At 41.9% G+C, this 19,702-nt stretch overlaps 1 protein-coding gene across 3 annotated transcripts in view; it reads left to right on the forward strand.

Moving 5' to 3' along the window:
* LOC134338456 (transmembrane protein 132C-like) overlaps positions 1 to 19,702 on the forward strand; it is a 1,064,025-nt gene that overhangs the window by 255,139 nt on the left and 789,184 nt on the right. For 2 of the 3 annotated variants that reach the window (XM_063034272.1, XM_063034273.1), the window contains exon 2: positions 13,118 to 14,015. The exons of the other annotated variant lie outside the window; for it this stretch is intronic. In XM_063034272.1, coding sequence (XP_062890342.1) covers positions 13,118 to 14,015 — 898 coding nt within the window. The remainder of the gene's footprint in view (positions 1 to 13,117; positions 14,016 to 19,702) is intronic. 3 annotated transcript variants of the gene reach the window in all.

Below are 19,702 nucleotides of genomic sequence, written 5' to 3' on the forward strand. Positions count from 1 at the left end.
ATGAACACTCCCAGAAGTCTTGGATATGAGGCCACCAAAACATGGACGTGCCATGTCACTACTGCCATGATGAGGCCACACTCAGGTTGGAGGAGCAACACCTTATATTCCATCTGGGTAGCCTCCAACCTGATGGCATGATCATCGATCTATCAAACTTCCAGTAATGCCCCACCTCCCCCAATCAATATTCCCCATTCCTGTCTCCGTCTCTCAACTTATCTCCTCACCTGCCTGTCACATACCTCCCCCTTCCCTTTCTTCCATGGTCTTCTGTCCTCTCCTATCAGATTACCGCTTCTCCAGACCTTTACCTCTTCCACCAATCAACTTCCCAGCTCTTTACTTCACCCCTCGCCCTCTCCCCATTTCACCTATCACCTGCCACCTTGTACTTTTTCTTCTCACCTCCTTAGTCTGACTCCTTCCTTCTTCCTTTCCTGTCCTGGCGAAGGGTGTCAGCCCGAAACATTAACTGCTCACTCCTTTGATGCTGCCTGGCCTGCTGAGATCCAACAGCATTTTGTGTGTGTTGCTTTGGATTTTCTGCAGATTTTCTCATGTTTGTGTTTTGAGGAGTTAGATTCCAAGCTCAACACTGTATTTGTTCACATGAAAATGATAAACACAGTTTGCTGTTAAATGACAATTGGCATAACCAGTACAGCAATAGAAAAACCTTTGACCCAGAACTCTTAAAAAATACCATAATGCTTTTACAGTCCCATATGACTTGTAAATTAATAGAACAAATTCAGTAAGATTATTGGGGGAATGAAAAGCCTGCTTCTGATTGACAAATGATGTGAAGAACTGTATTTCTGAAGGAAATATGTAAGCAGCAAATACATTTTTTTTCCATTCCTGCTGGTCATCGGCACAGATGAAGTAGCTTCCACATAAGTGCCTGCTTTGATATCAACGTATTACAACAGCTCGCAGAAGCTGTCTTCACTGTTGCCGTTGAATATCTGCCTCTTGCTTCTGATCTCTTTTGATAGCTTGTGTTGGAGTCAAGGAAGAACATATCATGTATTAGAAAATAAGTTGCTCCCAGGAAGCTTAGGAAGTGTATCAGAGTGCCAAAGAGTGCTCCCTGTGCTGGTCGTGGCAGAGTGATAGAAGAAGCTGCATTGGAGGTGAGTGGAGCGCAGGAGAGGAAGGACCTGACTTCGCTTGCTCACACAACACCGCAAGGCAGGGGCTCAATACTTCGGCAGAGATGGCAGCATATCTGCGCTGTGCATGAATTTGAAAGTCGATGAGGGAGAGATGACAGCAATACACACAAAATTGCTGGAGGAGCTCAGCAGGCCAGGCAGCACCTACGGAAAAAGTAAACAGTTGACGTTTCAGGCCGAGACCCTCCATCAGGATTGGGTCTCGAGTTGAAGGGTCTGGGCCCGAAACAGTGACTGTTTACTCTTTTCCATAGAAGCTGCCTGGCCTGTTGAGTTCCTCCAGCATTTAGGGTGTATTCCCTTGATTTCCAGCATCTGCAGATTTTATTGTGTTTGAGGGAGAGATGTGAGGTGTGCACGAAGTGTAACACTAGTTATGTTTGAGTGGGGCTGTCTTCCACTGGAAGTAGGGGCCATCTTGTTTAAAGTATGTGCAAGTTGGTTTTGGGGGTACCATTGCATGTAAAAAATAGGTGGTACTGTACACTTCAATTTCTAGACCCATATCTGCTCTATTACAATGATACCTTTCATGTAATAAGGCAAAATTATGATTGGCATCCGACAACTGGATCTAGCTTCATTATGTGAAATAAAGCTCAAAAATACTGGAGGGACTCAACAGGCCAGGCAGCATCTATGTAACTGAGTAAACAGTTGACGTTTCGTACTAAGACACTTCTTCAGGACTGAGAAGGAAGCGGGAAGAAACCAGAATAAAAAAGGTGGGGGGAGGGGAGGGGAAGGGGGCTAGATAGAAGGTGATAGGTGAAGCCAGGTGGGAATGATAAAGACTAGAGAAGAGAGTGGACCATAGGAGAAAGGGAAGAAGGAGGGGATCCAGGGGGAAAGGGAAGGAGGAGATAATGTTGTCACATCAGATTCAGGTTAAATTTACTGAGACTCCAATTGCAGTTTATTCCAGTTCTGAGTGATTCTGTCTTTTTAAAGATGTTGCAGCCTTTAATGAAAAATCAAATTGAAATCATCGGGCATCAGTGTAATTAGAGTGTCTTTTTGCAGACAGTGTAATGTTGCCAGTGAAGAAAAAGCCTCAAACCTCTTGTACAGGTCTGCAGATAATGCTGAAGGGATGAATGGCTCTTATATTCATGAAGCTAAGGAGAGTAATTGAGTTAGATTTATATCTTTTGGTGCTTGAATTGTGGTCCTCAACGCCAAGATGTTGCTGTGGTATATGAATGTCTTTTATTTAGTGTCAGGATGATAGTTCAAATGTTATCACAATTTTATAATTATCATTATTTTTATTATGTTCCATCATAATAAAATCAATTTTATCTAATCAATTACAAAAGCTGAATGAGGATTTGCCTTGTGTACATGCAAAACTGCAACAGGCAACTATTAAGAAACTTCAGGGAACACTGAGGTAAACTTTTGACAGACACTTGTCAGCTTTCATCAGATACAGTGTGCTTTTGATACAATTTCCCTTTACCTGTAATAATGTGAGGATTTACACATGGCGCCTCTGGTTGTTGATTGGTCTCCTGTGCCTTGTAGTGGAGTATTTTTGAAGCTCATCTCAGTTTTTAATACTTTGATTTCTTATTTCTTTTTGCAATAACCAGATAAGTTTTAATTCCCTTTGCTGTATCATTTTGTTTCAGCGTCTTTCTTCTTCAAGTCCATTTTACATGAAGCTTGATGGTAAATTGGTTTTAGCTCAGTTGCTTTTAATTTTTACTTCGCAGGGCCCTGAGGGAAATTAGCTACAGTCAAGCAAGTTCTTTCAAGCTGCTACAGCTGCGCTTCCAGTCAAATGACTTCTTGATATTTTATTAACAGTGATTCTTTTTGTGGTTGAGGGAGAAAAAAATGCTATCGAATATCCATCATTTGTGTTTCTAAAACGGAACAAGTTGCTGTACTGTCTCAAAACATTCAATTTTTATCATTTTCTGGGACAATTATAATAGTATATTTTTCATCAGTACTAGTGTTACAAATAGGCTGTGTACCTCCTCACCTGGAAATTGAGATTATTTTCACAATAGAACATGTAGAATTAGGTTGTGTTTTTGTGATCAGAGCAAGGATTGTTTTTTTTAACTTTACTTGGATTACCAATAAGTGAGATAATGATCACTGAAACGTGAACCTGTTTCTGAACTGACCAGGCTGAATTGAGGTAACTGACAACTAATGGTTCTGCAGCGAGCTCCTGTAGTTAGCTATCTGTGCCTCAGCTGGTCTCAGCCAAATTGAAATGCTGACCTCCCATCCTACTGCTAGAATCGCCGCTGCTGTGGCCAGGGGTAAAGTAGCATCATGCTGGACAATGGGTCTAGATGGTACTTTGCATCCATCCCTTTGCTTGACATCAGGGATCAAAGGTGTGCCAATGTTTGAATGTAGTCATTAGCCCCAGGGTTTGAATATGTACTGGTGAAATTTTGCTGCATTTTGTTCACTTATTTGCTAACCTTTTACCATTTCAATGAAACTTTCCCCCAAATTATTTATGTCAATTTGAATAATTTGAATTTATATTGAAAACTTCTAGAAACTCTTCAAGAGCTCAAAGGCTTTGACAGAACATGATAGAAAACATAAGCAGCATCTGTGGAAGCTATGTCCAACAAATGGTCTTTGTCCTAAAATATTGCCTCCATTTCTCTTTCCACAGAAGCTGCCTGATTTGTTGACTGTTTCCTGCACTCATCCCTAGATTTCAGGTTTCCTGCATGTGCAGCTTCCTGATTTTCATTAGCTCTCAAAGGCTTTTGCGGTTTTGCTGGGGCAGGGCTTTGAGATGTGCTACTTGGAGCCTCGTTGCTGCTCAAATCACTCTGCCACTCGCACCATCTCTTGTGTGGAATATACTATATACAGAAAGGTGCTGTAAGAAGGCCAGCTACGTCATGAAGGATCTCACCACCGACCCCCCCCCCCCCCGCTTCTGGATTGTTTGTCCCACCCCCATCAGGAAAGAGGCTACGCAGCATCCACAGCAGGACCACTCAACTCAAAAGCAGTTGCTTCCCACAAGACATAAGGCTGATCGACACCTCAGCCATTAACCTAGCCCAACATTTCCCCACCACCCAACATATACAGCAGCCACTCCTCTCCCCAGCCTCTCAGCGCCCTTCAACCCCAATACAGTGCCTCTTAGCGCTTACTCTCCTTACTTCATACCCACACTGGCGTAGTTACGCACTTACTGTTGCTACCAAGAACTCCTCTTGCCACGGGTCCCTTTATCACTGTTTCATTTCCTGTCAGAGTCTTTTCATGTTCAGATATTCCTGTACCTAGCTTCACTTTGTGTACAATACATACAATCATGTCTATGTATATAAGCTCTTTGTCGTTTCTCTCCATGTCTTGTGGTGCGCTGGGTGGCATCTATCCATTTCTTTAGTACTTGTCTATTTTTTAAGAGGCCAAGTTGCCAGGTCAATGCTCAACCCAGCAGGAATGGAAAGCGTCCAAGGAACCAGCCGAATTTGGGCCACTACATCACTGGCCAGCAATGAACAGTATATATGCTAATCTTGTGTATATATGGCCATGCTCACAGTTTCTTGTATACTGTGTTTTATGGGATTGCTTTCACACTTACGTTTATTGTGACTTTTTTTTATGGTTATTGTGTGTTTTTATGCTGCATTGAATCTGGAGTAGGAATCATTTTCTTTTCCTTTACACTTCTGTATTGAAGAATGACAAAAACAATCGTGGTATCTTATGGTCGAAGAGAACAAGTAAATTAAACATCATTCCCTAGGGTGAAGCTGAGAAATCACAATTCAAAAAAATGTATTTTGGATTAGTCTTCCTGACAAAGTCACTAAATAATAATAATAAATGGATTAGAAAACGTTATTAAACAAACTAACGGGACTAAAGTCTAAGAAGTCCCTTGGACCTGATGGTGTGTATTCTTCAGCTGTAAACTAAGTGGCTACAGAGTTAATGAATGTGTTGGTTATAATCTAGCAATATTCGCTGGGTTCTGGAGAAGTCTCAAAAGATGGGGAAACTGCAAATATAATGCTACTATTCAAGATATTAGGGAGACAGAAGCAGGAAACTATTGACCTTGGTAATCTGTGGCTCAGTGTTTAATGATTGTTTGTTATTTATTGAGACACAGCACAGAATAGACCCCTTCCTTTGACCCCCGCCGCCCAGCAGTCCCCCTGATTTAATCCTAGCCTAATCATGAAACAATTTACAGTGATGAATTAACCTACCAACCGATAGGTCTTTGGACTGTGGGAGCAAACCAGAGCACCCAGGGGAGAACCCATAACAGTCACGAGCAGAGCGTACAAACTCCTTACAGGCAGCGGCAGGAATTGATCCTGGGTCATGGGCACCGTAAAGCGTTATGCTAACCACCTCGCAGCGTGCTCCAAGGATCCCATTGTTTGTCCACCCAACCGTCTCTCACCCATTTCAAGCAAAAGCGACATCTCTATTAACACAATGTACTACCTTACATTATCTGTGTCAAACTCAATTTGCCAATTAATTGTCCATTCTGTAGGTTTATTAATGTCCTCCATTTAATAGTTGCAGTCCTCCTCAGCATCGACTATAACTCCTTAGATGTATTCTGTTCTCTTTTTATTTGTCAGTCCTCAGGCACTAGACCCTTGTCCAATGAAGTATTAAATATCAGAGTTAATAACCCAGGAACCTATTATGTTGTTTTCACAGTGGAAAGGTATTATCCATCTGGGCCATGGCTTTTATCTTTTTGATTTGATTAGTTTGTTTAATATAAGCCACTTATTCAATATTAAATTCATTCCAACTCATCAGAAAGTGTCCTTATCAATGAATAAAGGAGAAACTGAGGGGTGAATTAGAACTAAATCATGTGCATAGGTTGGGAAAAATGGAAACTTTTGTAAAGTCTAGAAGTATACATAAACAATAATTAAACATGCAAGTGTGATATTTTAAAAAATAACTAAAACCCACTGCCTAAATTCATGAGTATGTATGAAGAGTTTACCCAGTGACTGGAATGAAAGTTATTTGCTATTGCATCAATATTATTAATAATCTGAGACTAAACTTTGAGGTAGAATCAATGTGCATGTCCAGTACATATTTTTCAGAAATGATGGAAGGCTAAGGCGATAAGCCAAAAAAAAATCCCTGCAGTTGCTGCAAACCTGAAATAAAACTAAACTTGCTGGAAATACTCAGCAAGTGAGGCAGCAGTCTGTGGGGGTCAAAGTTGATCATTCTGAGACATTGACTCTGTTTCCCTCTGCGTAGATGCTGCCTGACCTGCTAGCTATCTCCAGCATTTGCTGTGGATATTTTAGGCTAAAGTGAAACACTGCTGGTGTGAAGGAAGTGGCAGGCTGAGCTGAAGTGCTCTGTGACCGTAGGGACTCACAATCGCCTGAATTTGCTGGCTCAATGTTTTTAATAGAAAAAAATAGAAATGATGAGAAATCAGGTAATGTTGATATTCAAAGAACACCTGAGTGCCTTGGTACTTGAATCCCTGAAACAGAATGTGCAGGTGCAGCAGGCATTTGAGAAGGTCGTTCCCAAATATATGTGTATATATACACACACACAGATACATGCATACATAGGGAGAGGGAGAAGGGGGGGGAGAGAGAGAGAGAGAGAGAGAGGGAGAGGGGAGAGAGGGACAGAGAGAAAGAGAGCAAGAGAGAGAGGAGGGGACGGAGGGGGAGAGATAGAGAAAGAAGGAGGGGGAGAGAAGGAGAGAGGGAGTGAGAGAGAGACAGAAAGAGAGAGAGCAGAGGGGAGAGAGAGAGAGAGAGAGAGAGAAAGAGAGCCGGAGGGGGAGAGAGAGAGAAAGAGGAGGAGAGAGGCAGAGAGACTGAGAGAGAGGGAGAGAGAGACACACACATGCAGAGCGAGAGAGAGAGAGAGAGATAGATAGATAGATAGATCTACTAGCCCAGGGGTTCTCAAATTTCTTTATGCCATGGACCAATACTATTAACCAAGGGGTCCATGGCCCCTGTGTGGGGAACTCCTGTACTGAACTGATTCTGGGTGTAGCAGGACTATCATGTGAGGAGGTGTTGAGCAGGATAGATCCATATTCTCTAAAATATAGAAGTTAATAAATTATTAAAGATTTGATAGGGTGGATGTAAGGAACGTTTCCTTGGCTGAGGAAAATTGGTTGGCTATTTGGCACTGAAATGAAGAAAAATTTGATCACTCAGAGAAAGGTGAATATTTGGAACTCTCTGCCTGGGAGATCCATGGGGCTTCAGTCATTGACTACATTCAAAATATAGATCAATAGATTTCTTGGTGGGCACGTGGCCAAGTGGTTAAGGCATTTGACTAGTGACCTGAAGGTCGTGAGTTCGAGCCCCAGCCGAGGTAGCGTGTTGTGTCCTTGAGCAAGGCACTTCATCACACATTGCTCTGCGATGACGCCGGTGCCAAGCTGTATCAGCTCTTGCCCTTCCCTTGGACAACACCGGTGTCGTGGAGAGGGGAGACTTGCAGCATGGGCAACTGCCGGTCTTCCATACAACCTTGCCCAGGCCTGCGCCCTGGAGAGTGAAGACTTTCCAGGCGCAGATCCATGGTCTCGCAAGACTAACGGATGCCTTACTTACTTAAGATTTCTTGGTAGTAAAGGAACTATTGTGGGGATAGGGTAAGAAATGGAGATTTTTGAATCACGGAACAGGCTTGAGGAGTTGAATGCCCTACCTCATGTTTTTATGTTCGTTTCTGTGGAGCCTTAGCAATATATACTGTGGATCAAATTTGGAATGACAAACCAGCAATCATCAAATCGCCAGTCTACTATATTTAATCCTGATTGATTAAAATTAGTGACATTTTACCATATCAGTGAAAGAAGATAATGCTTTCAGATACACTTCTTAATTTCTGTCATTTCATAATGTCAGTACTCAATTAGATCGTACGATGAGCATTTCATTTTGGTGTGTCTGAGTGATTTCTTGACAGGTGTGTCAGAAGAAGAAAGCACTTGCCATTTTCCCACTAAACAGATTAAATCAACCGTTTTATTCGATGAAGAAAATCATAGGTGGTCATGTGACTTCACCTTTGTCCTAAGCTTTTGTTGTTTGGATTGAGACTCTCTTGGGTGTGATGATCTATTGGTAGAGACACCAGGGTCCTCTCTCTTTATACCTTCTCAGAATATTATGCATGAAATGGCCAGGAATCCACTCTGAACAGTGACAGCTGAAAGATTTTTATGAGAATGTACTGGGAACAAACTGTGTAAAGCATAAAAAACAAATTGCTTTTCATTTGTCAACTCTCTTGGGGACTTGAAACCGACAGACGTTTTTTTTAATAAGCAGCTTAATACCGATCTTCTAAACTGCCCCATGTATGAAACCCTCCCAAGAATAAACATCCACAGTGAGAGCCCTGAAAATGTGGATTGCTTTCCAAATCCCAGAAGCCACCTCTCAATGAAGATAGACATTGTTGATCGAATTCGCTGGTCGCTTCATAAAGCTCGACAGGCTCCGGCTGCCTGAGGGGAAATAAGTGTGTGAGGGCTGAGACCTCAAACCCAGTTCAAAGCTCATGGTCTACCAAGCAGCAGTAACCTCTGCCCTTCCTCTATGCCTCTAAGATATAGACTATCCATAGTAGGCATTGAAGGACACAGGAGAGATACCACCAATGCAGTCTCTACAAAATCCCTCACATGCACCACACCAGCAACAAGGCCCTAATTGCCCTCAATCAGCTCTGTTGCTCCAGTTACTCCACCCACATCACCTAAGACCAAATACCAGAAGCACTCAAGAATCTTCTCCAGCCACTCCAGAACCCATTGAGCCAAAAGTGTATGCAAGTCATTCTTGACCCCACTTGTAAGAAGAAGGAGAATCAGACGGAAGTAGAAGTAGCCCCGTTATACTTTTGGAAGATATGATCATGATTCAAAAAGTAATATTTGGTTTATTTGACACATTAAGTAGGATGCCACCATGTTTGAAACCAAAGGCTAAATGCTCTTTCTTTCTGTTTTTGCATATGATTGGACGTACAATCTTCTCCCAATTGTCATCCGTGCCATTCTCTCTGTAAACCCAAGGCCACGTGTGATTGCTTGTGACTGTGATCCACGCATATCCTGCCTTCCCTCCAATCCCAACCGATGGCCAACAGGACCTGCACAGACCATTGGGACCTGATTGTTATGGTCAAAGACAACTTACAATTAAGATCAAAACTAGTGAATGCCATTAAATTATTGAGCAATATTTAAAACGAAATATAAATCATGTCAGCTTTGGGTAAGGAGTTGCCCGTTTTGCTGCTGGCATTTAGGGCAGCAATGATTGCCTTCTATCTCTGTCTGTCCACACATATATAGAAGGATTCTTCATTGCTTATGTAACAATTTCATTTTACCGGTCAGGGCTGTTGGCCCTGAGCTGAACCCCCAAACCTGGAGGACCGGTGGACCACTCTTAGTTTAGCCTCTACCCTTTGATCTGTTTGGCATGGGTGACCCTACCAAGAACCAAAGAATAAAGCCCTGACTCCGGTGAACGTAGCTCTCCAGGTCACTGAGGCATGCAAGCCTCCAAACCCTACGACAAGGCTGTGGTCCCCTTGGAGGAAATTTTATGAAACAGAAATATAATTTAACAGGGATAGTTTGGTGACTATCAGAACTAGAGTGGTGAGAAGTATAAAGCAAACATATTCCGGAAAATGAGTAGGACTTCTAAATCTCTGTGGTATTTGAGCACACAGGATAATATAAAGCATAACAGGAAAGCACATGAGAATGTCAGATGCTCTAAATCACATTGAGCCTGAAAGAGTGAAGAAAGTGTCAGAGTGATTTAAATTGCGAATTTGAATGGCTGACATAGGAAGTCAAGGAAAGCCATAAAATGTTTTATAAATATTTAAAGAGATAAAAGAAAGTATATGGTCTTTAGAGACTAAAATAATCTGAGTGTGGAAATGATTTGGCTCTGATCACATCTTGCTTGTGTCTTTCACAAAAAAGCAGGTTGAAATTATGGAATGAGTATATGAAATAATGTAAAGAAAGAGGAAACATTGAGGATTTGGCAAATTTAATTTAATGAAGTCAAATCACTGCTTTAAAAATAAAATAAGAGAAAAGTATTTTCCAACCTGCTCTTGGGCTGAACAAATTCTGATGTGGTATTGCTTTTAGAAAAGGAGAAGGCATAGATATGTAATCACACATAATGTGATTTACAAATTATTGGAAATATTATCATTTGGAAAGCATTTGGAGGGATTTGTTAAGGCCAGAACATGCCTGACTTAATTTGATTGATTTTTTTTTGAAGAGGTAATGAGAGGTTTCAAGGAGGATGTTGCAGTTAATCTAGTTAACGTGGATTTTAGCAAGACACCTGTCAAACTCCGAGATCAGAAATTGAAGAGCCCAAGGGATCCAAGGAAACAAAATAATTGGATCTAAAATTGTCCCAGTGAAAGGAAGCAAAGTATCCTTGACCATGCAAGTTTTACTGATTGCCAGACAACATGCACTGGGACTTAAGTGTTAGATCTTTTGCTTTCCATGGCATTTGTTAGTATTTTGGGCATGAAAGGCAAGAGAATACCCAATGTGTTCTGGGGCTGCTGAGAATTGTAGAGGATTAGACAGTCCTCGGATTGCATGCCTATTGAATCATGGAGATAAGAGGACGGAAGATAAAATGGTTAACATGGTAAATTGCCTCTATTGGTTTGAGACATTAAGTATAAAGGGTATCAGGGTAACATAGTGGTTAGCGCAACTCTATTAAAGCTAATGGCATTGTAGTTCAAAGTTCAATCCCTACATCATTTGTACAGAGTCTGGACGTCCTGCTCATGGAATGCATGGACTTTTTTCCAGGTGCTCCAGTTTCCCACAGTTCAAAACCGTACTGTTCAGTAGGTTTAATTGGTCATTATAAATTGTTCATGATTAGGCTAGGCTTCAATCAGATGTTGCTAGGATGGTATAGCTCAAAGGGCCAGAAGGGCCGCTGCATCTTTAAGTAAGAAACATAAGAGTAGGGACTTCACCAGGCATCTCTTTTACTCAGTTGGTGGCAATGGGACTCTGGAACTCACTACGTGAACTCTCATCCCAGTTAAAGAGTACCTAGGTCAGCATTTGAGGACCGCTGTCACTCTAAGGAGGACTATAGACAGCGTCAGGAAGTAGGATTAGCCTATGTAGCTCTTTTTTTGGCCTGCTATTTCCTCTCTTCCTTTATACTGCCTGCCTTCCCTCTCCACTCTCAGAAGATTGGCAGTTGAGTTTCTCCGCACAGGTGCTGCTCGACTTGTTGAGTTCTGCGAGCAATTTGTTTTTTTTTTGCGATTTGTTTCTGTCTGCCTGATAAATTCCTTTCAAAATCCCGAAAACGTTTTCTGTGATTTGTACATTTTCCCAGTGGAGCCCAGTGTGCCCTGGATTTTATGGACAACAGTGATGTAAACAGTTAATGAAGTACTGTACTGCAAAACAAAAAAGTTTTAAGAGGTTGCTTAAACTTCTTTGAAAGTGAGCGGATGTTAACAGCAAAATTATCTTGCACAAAGATTTCAATCAGTTAAATAGTACATTTATTAACATCAGATATCACCCTATTGAGGAATGAATCAATCTGATAAATTTTTCTATGCTAATAAAAGCCTCAAAGACTTTTAAGACTCAAAGAATCATGGAGCTGTACAGCAGAGAAATAGGCCCTTCTGCCTGGAATGTTCATGGTATCAGTCTGCATGAATCCCATTCATTCACTTTCTATGCACTGACTTGCACTGAGTGGCCACTTTATTAGGTACTCTGGTACACCTGCTTGTTAATGCTAATATCTAACCAGTCAATCACATGGCAGCAACTCAATGCATAAAAGCATGCAGACATGGTCAAGAGGTTCAGTTGATGTTCAGACCAAACATCAGAATGGGGAAGAAAGTTGATCTCAGTAACTTCGACCTTGGAGTGATTGTTGGTGCCAGATGGGCTGGTTTGAGTATCCCAGAAACTGCGGATCTCCTAGGATTTTCACACAGAGCAGTCTCTACAGAGAATTGTGCGATGAACAAAACACATCCAGTGAGCGGCGGTTCTGTGGGTGAAAATTCCTTGTTAATAAGAGAGACTGGAGGAGGATAGCCAGACCTGTTCAAACTTTCAGGAGGGTGACAATAACTTGAATAACCAGGCATCACCACAGTGGTGTGGACAAGAGCAGCCCTCAGCACACAACTTGTCGAATCTTGAAGCGGATGGGCTACAGCAGCAGAAGATCATGAACATACACTTTGGTGTCCACTTTATTATGCATAGGTAGTACCTAATAATGTGGCCACTGAGTGTAGATCAAACAAAATAATGGTGGAATATTACTATGCAGATTTATTGTAACAGTTATTGTGTTTATGCAGCATTAGCCAATGCTAAGAGAGCATTTATAAGACAGATGCCTCATAGCAATTCCCCTGTTAAGTTTAAGCAAGACATTTTGGAAGTACAATATTAGCAATTCTTAATATATTTTAGATAAGGGATCAGAATGGTTTTATGCTTCAGAACTCAATTGAAGTTGTGTACAGGAAGGTGCCAATTAATTTAGAGACCACATCAAAATAGATATAATTAGACAACTTGCTGCAGCTTTCATTTGAGGTGTTCATATTGAAGTATCTCTGACTTGATAGCGTTTATTTGGCTCTTTTTGAGGTCCTTACAGAGTTAGTTCACATCCATGGTAAACTCTGTTTAAACAGTTATGATGTACTTCCATGACAATTTGAGCGGTGTATCAAAAGTATTGTGTCTTTAGTGTGTGGGGGAGGGGAATACACGCAAACAGAATAATTAAAGAAAAAAAATGTAAGGAGTATTTTTCAGAATACTCTTTCATGTACCTCTCTTTCTTGTTTATTCTCAGTTGTACAGAACCGTGGGGTCACAGGTATTGTGGAGAGTGCTCAGAAGTTTTCTTCACTTCCGGTCTATCTGCCAGTGAAGTACCATATTCAGAAAGCTGAAAGTTCATTTTTTCTAAAAGAAGCCAACCAGGAAATCATGCGCAACAACAGCCTACAGTTCCGCATGGAACCCTTTTTCATCCACGAGGCCAAGACTCCTCCTATGATTAATGTCAGCTATGGACCTTATGCTGCAGAACAAGTTGTGCCCAGAGCTCTGCTGCAGCCCTCTAATCTGTTCAGCATGGTTGATAAGTTCACTTTCAACTGGAAAATCAAAGCAAGTATCATTGATAAAAAAGTTTATTCCAATCGGCCAATAGTACAGATTTTATTTTATATCACAGGCCGAGACTGGGATGATTACGGCGTGAACGAAAACCTTCCCTGTATACGTGTATATGCATTTCGGGAAACGAGGGAAGTCAGAAACAGTTGTCGCCTGAAAGGAGATCTTGGATTGTGTATTGTAGAACTGGAACTTCTGCCTTCTTGGTTTAATCCTCCTACCATAGTACCTGGTCGTAAAAGGATTACTGATCACTCTGAGGGAACACCAGTGGAACTATATTACTTGGTGCAGGATGCTGAAGAAGATAGCGAATGTGATGCAGAAGACACGCGAAAGGACAATGCTATTCGGCCAGGCCGCGATGACGTTGACGAAACACTCCACTCTCTACAGCGTATTGGTAGCGTCCGACTACACCAAGGTTCTGGAGACCCGCGGCGAACAGAAATGCGGTTGGACAATAACATCATCATCTCGGTGTTACAAAGGCCTCTCAAGCAAGGCGAAGTAGTCACTTTTTATGTGTCACTGGCCAGCAGCTCAACGGTGAACCAGTTCACGCTGCGGTAGGTCACTCTTCAGTATGTGCTTGTGGGATGGTCCGTGTTTTAACAATTGTTGCATTAGCTATATTTAATTGAGATTTATGTGATTTAATTTATAAAAATTCTCTTCTGGACCATTATTGTTTTAGAGAGAAATTATGTATTCCTGCTGTTATGCCGCTAGTCCTCCATCTCTGGTGATGTTCAGGGATTCCCTCATCATGTCAGTAGCTTCCTCTCGACTTTCACTACTGTCAGTCATGAGACTAGGGAATACCATTGCATTCAGAGGTAGAAGGATTCTTCATTGCTGTTTCCACAACAATTTTGTTAGCCCTGAGCTGAACCCCTGAACCTGGAGAACTGGCGGAGCACCCTTACCCTTCGACCTGCTTGGCATGGGGGACCCTACCAAGCGCCAAAGCATAAAGCCCTGACTCCAGCCAGCATAGCTCTCTCAGTCATTCAGGCATGCAATCCTCCAAACCGTGACAAGATCATGGTCCACTTGGAGGAGAGAGAAAGTGGAGACATCTTAATTTAATATAAGTTTTTCTGATTGTTTTCATCAGGATAATTTTAGACACTTGCTATATCAAAATGCTTTACCGCAAGTTATGGGTGTTGGAGAGGAATCTGGGGTTAATCTATTCATGGAAAATTAGTTTATTCCATTGATGCACATTGTTAACTCACAGCCCTGAACTTCCTGGTTTTCAGGTTGAGTCTGGAACAATTTGTTCACAAGGGTGAAGAACTACTGTACCATTCAAAATATGTTCCTAGACAAACAGTTCTTACGTAAACCAGTACAAATGATGCACACGTTATGTGCAGTATATATTGATTGAAAGCCATAATTATGATTTATTGCACTCGAGACAAATTATTATAAGTAAACACGTGAAGGTCCGCGGATGCTAGAAATCCAAAGCAACTCACAAAAAATGTTGCAGGAGCTCAGCAGGCCGGGCAGCATCCATGGAAATGAACAAACAGTTGCCATTTCGGGCCAAGAATCTTCTTCTTGAATCCTGACGAAGGGTCTCGGCCCGAAACGTCGACTATTTATTCATTTCCACAACTGCTGCCTGACCTGCTGAGCTCCTCCAGAATTTTGTGTGTTGTGTCATATTGTTAATTAGTGTTTGGAATTGATAGTTGAATTGCTGAAATAGAAGAGATGTGCACCCACTGTGATTATTTGCGATAGAATGCTTATTAAAAATGACACCAGTATTTTTGTTCAAGTGAAATATTCGAATGGAAAACTGTGAGTTCACAATATCAAACTGCTCTTATAACTTCTTAAAAAAGTTATTGATGTCATATCTACTGAATTATACTGTAGTTTCTTGGGTTGTGGAGCATCTGTTTTGCACAGTGCAATAATCCACCATGAGATCAAGGACTCGAGTATTTATTGTCATGTCATTAAGGGAGGAATTTATTTTTAGATTATGAGAACACTCAGTCCTCTTTTATTGTCATTTAGAAATGCATACATGCATTAAGAAATGATACAATGTTTCTCCAGAGTGATATCACAGAAAACAGGACAAACCAAAGACTAACACTGACAGAACCACATAATTATAACATATAGTTAGTTATAACATAATTATAACATATAGCAGTGCAAAACAATACCATAATTTGATGAAGAACAGACCATGGGCACAGTAAAAAAAAGTCTCAAAGTCCCGAGTTGATCAACTCCCGAGTCCCCGATAGCAGGTGGCAAAAGGGAGAAACTCCCTGCCATAAACCTCCAGGCACCGACAACTGCCAATGCCTTGGAAGCAGCCGACCACAGCCAACACTGAGTCTATCCGTCCGAAAACTTCGAGCTTCCGACTAACCTCTCCTATACAGCCTCCCAAGCGCCATCCTTTGCCGAGCGCCTCTGACCTCTCCCCGGCCAATGAAACACGCAAAGCTGAGGATTTCGGGGCCTTCTGCTCCAGAGATTCCGGTTACCACACAGTAGCAGTGGCAGCGAAGCGGGCATTTCAGAAGTTTTCCAGATGTTCCTCTGTGCTCTCACGTCTGTCTCCATCAAATCAGGATTGTGCACGGTCCCTACTTGACAGATAACTGATATCATCACCGAAGTGGCCGGGCGCGCTGCCGTCGCGCCGCCATCTTCTCCCCTCCTCCCGGGAGGAGTTTTTGGTTAAGACTTCAAAATCTCTCATCTTTTAATATTGCTCCAGTCTATACCTCTAGTCTATATTTGCATTTGGACAATCGTCATGCTGCACAAAATGTTATTTTATATCCTACCGTGTGTATATAAACATATTTTGCCATTTAACATGGCTGGTAAATAACCACATCATCACAGTTTTGAGAAGTCCCCAACTAGGATTTGAAATGCATAGGGGTGGGCAGTTTCTCATTTAACCTTGAGTGCCTGGTTAATGTTGGCTTTTGTTGGTATGTAAACTGTGATCAGGAATCCAGAGGAGAAACCGCGTTGTAAGTAGAACGGTCGGCACTTAATCGTTAGATGTTAGAGGAACAAGAGAATGATAAAACCACCACATCTGAGCTGCACAAAGAGTTTATCATGAAACACAGACCCTCACCTTCTGTATTTTCCGAATTAGCAGTTCGGTCCATCCGGTGTATCAAGAAGCCCTCGGTGTGTTTACATTGAGCCATGTCTTTGTGAAACATGGAACACGGCAATTCTTTATTTTCCTCTGATACAGCAATCTTGCCCTTAGTTCCTCATTCTAGTTCTCCGACTGTGAATTTGATAAGCAGATGCTGGGTAGAAGGAGTCTTATTTCTCTGCATCTCAGCCTGGCTTGGAGACATCCCCCACCTTCCTCTTCCAGCCATGGCGCTTGAGAGTGAAGTCTCCCTGGTCTATCAGAAGATTGTGAAATTGCTAGTTTATTATGATGATTCAAAAGTCTGTTGCTCAAAGGGAAATTACAGACTGCAAATTGCAGTGAGTGTAAATAAGAAGAGTATATTTAGCCGACAACACGTTGCCATAGTTTACAGGTGCTATCTTGCCTTCTAGTATTTGCTATTGGAGTCTTGAATAAATCTATCTTAGAGCTTGTACATTAAGACTAAATATTCATTCACAAAAACAAATAACATTCCAGAGCAACAGTTTAAAATCTGGTTCTATAAACTGTATACAATCATAATATGATGCAAATGAATCTTATATAATCTCAGGCACTTTTTAAGAATAAACGGTAGCAGTGCAACTCCACTCTTCATATTATCCCCGTATCCAAATGATGCTTTAAGTGCAGCACAGAGATTTTTAGAGAAGTTAGAGAGCGCCTTCACATTGAAAAATATACCTTTGATTGTAAAGATTTTGCTACAAGCAGTAAATATGTTCAAGAATTTTTAATAAGTGGATTTCTGCTTTATTCATGTTTAACTGGGGAACACATATACAGTTAATATGTCTGTAATTGCAACTCTGAAACCCACTGCTCACACTTCTGTTAAAATGGACAGCATTTTGACTTTTTGTGATAAATATTTTCCTCCCTGATTTATCCAGAAGTATGGATTTTTAAAGACTGTATGCCCATTTCTAACTATAAAGCTTTGTCTCTGTAGTTTTTTGACCAAGCAATATAAAGTACAGAACAATACAGATTGGATACGCATTTGCCCCAATGAGGCCATGCCATCCACACTGCGCACATGCATAGTCCCAATTTCTTGCATTCAGACTATATCCCTCTAAACTCTGCCCCTCAACCTGTTCAAATGCTTCTTAAATTGTACTGTTATACTGCATGGTAAAACCAAACAACTCATGTGACAGCAAGGTTTTTCTCCCAGATAAGCACATTGCCCTTTAAGCTTGCTTCGACTGACAAAACATGGAGGCCCTGTCATGAACTCCCACAAGCCCCCGATAACCTTGTGATTTCAGTCTCTGAGGCCGATGTGAGAGCATCCTTCAGGAGGGTGAACCCGTAGAAAGCAATCTGACTCAGTCAGGGTACCTAGCTGAGTACTAAAGATCTACGCAGATCAGCAGCTTGATGTGTTTGATGCTATCTTCAACCTCTCACTTCAGCAGTCTGAGATACCCACCTGCTTCAAGCAGGCTTCAATCATGCCAGTGCTCAAGAAGAACATGGCAACCCTCCTCAATGACTTATCATCCATTAGCTCTTACCCCCACTGTGAGGGAGTGCTTTGAGAGCTTGGTGATGAAACATATCAACTCCTGCCTTCGGAGTGACTTGGATCCATTCTAATTTGCTTACTGTCACAAAAGATCAACAGCAGGTGCAATTTCATTGGTTCTTCACTCGACTCTGAAACCTCTCGACAGTGAAGATAGAAACATCAGGATGGTCTTCGTTGACTACAGCTCTGCGTTCCATACTCTCATCCCCTCAAGGCTGATCAGTCAGCTCCAAGACCTAGGCCTCAATGCCTCCTTATGCAACTGAATCCTCAGTTTCTTGGAACACACTCTTGGAAGCCTCGTTGTGGCTATTCATCCTTTTTCCTTCAACCAGGCTAACTTAATTGTGCTGGAAACATAGAAACATAGAAAACCGACAGCACAATACAGGCCCTACAGCCCACAAAGCTGTGCCGAACATGTCCTTACCTTAGAAATTACCTAGGGTTGCCCATAGCCCTCTATTTTTTTAAGCTCCATGTACCTGCCCGGGAGTCTCTTAAAAGACCCTATTGTTCCCGCCTGCACCACTGTCGCCGCCAGCCCATTCCACACACTTACCGTTCTCTGAGTAAAAAACTTAACCCTGACATCTCCTCTGGACCTCCTCTGCTAATTTCTGCTTAATTCCCTCAAAATAAGTCTTGACCTGTGGACTTGCCCTCAGCTGTTCCATCAGTATCCTAAAGCTAATAGAATTATGCTAACTGGAGCCAACGTGCTCCCCTGACTGCCACTTCATCCACTTGCCTTGCCTTGTTCTCAAATACGGTGGTATTTGTATTGGTCAATTCAGCTGAAGAACATAGTGTTTGCTGTTCACTCTTTGCAGGTCTCTTATTACGATATATCCCTTTAAAAGTCCTCTCGGTCTCCTACTGCTTTGGCCCAGTCTTCTTCTGAACTGAAGGCCTCCAGTTCTTTAGTCTCTTCACCACAGCTCTGCATCCTCTCTCGCACTGGAATGTACATCCAGTGACATGGTGACCCGAACTGAACCGTGGCCTAGCTAGATATTTTATATAGTTCTCGCATGACTTCCTTGTCTTGTATTTATTTCATTTATTTTTCTTTCGTTGTAATAGAGTGCAGAGTCGGCACTTCCAGCTCTTCCAGCCACACTGTCCAGCAACCCCCGATTTAACCCTAGTCTAATCAAGCAGCAACTTACAATGACCAATTAACCTACTATCTGGTAGGTCTTTGGACTGTGGGAAGGAGCCAGAGCACTCAGAGGAAACCCGAGTGGTCAGGAGAAGAACGTACAAATTCCTTACGGACAGTGGCGGAAATTGAACCTGGGTTGCTGGTACTGTAAAGCGATGTGATAGCCACTGCACTACCATGCTGACCCAATTCTTTGCCTTGACCAGTGGAAGAAGGTCACCCACATGCCATCTTAGACATCTTAAAAATCTCCTTTGCCACTTCTACTGATCTTGGAATGCAGACCCCAAAGTCCCTCCATTATCACATCATTTACTGAATATATCCTTGCCCTTTCTCAATGCAATACCTCTCT

This window comes from Mobula hypostoma, chromosome 27, assembly GCF_963921235.1.
Source record: "Mobula hypostoma chromosome 27, sMobHyp1.1, whole genome shotgun sequence".
Taxonomy (NCBI): domain Eukaryota; kingdom Metazoa; phylum Chordata; class Chondrichthyes; order Myliobatiformes; family Myliobatidae; genus Mobula; species Mobula hypostoma.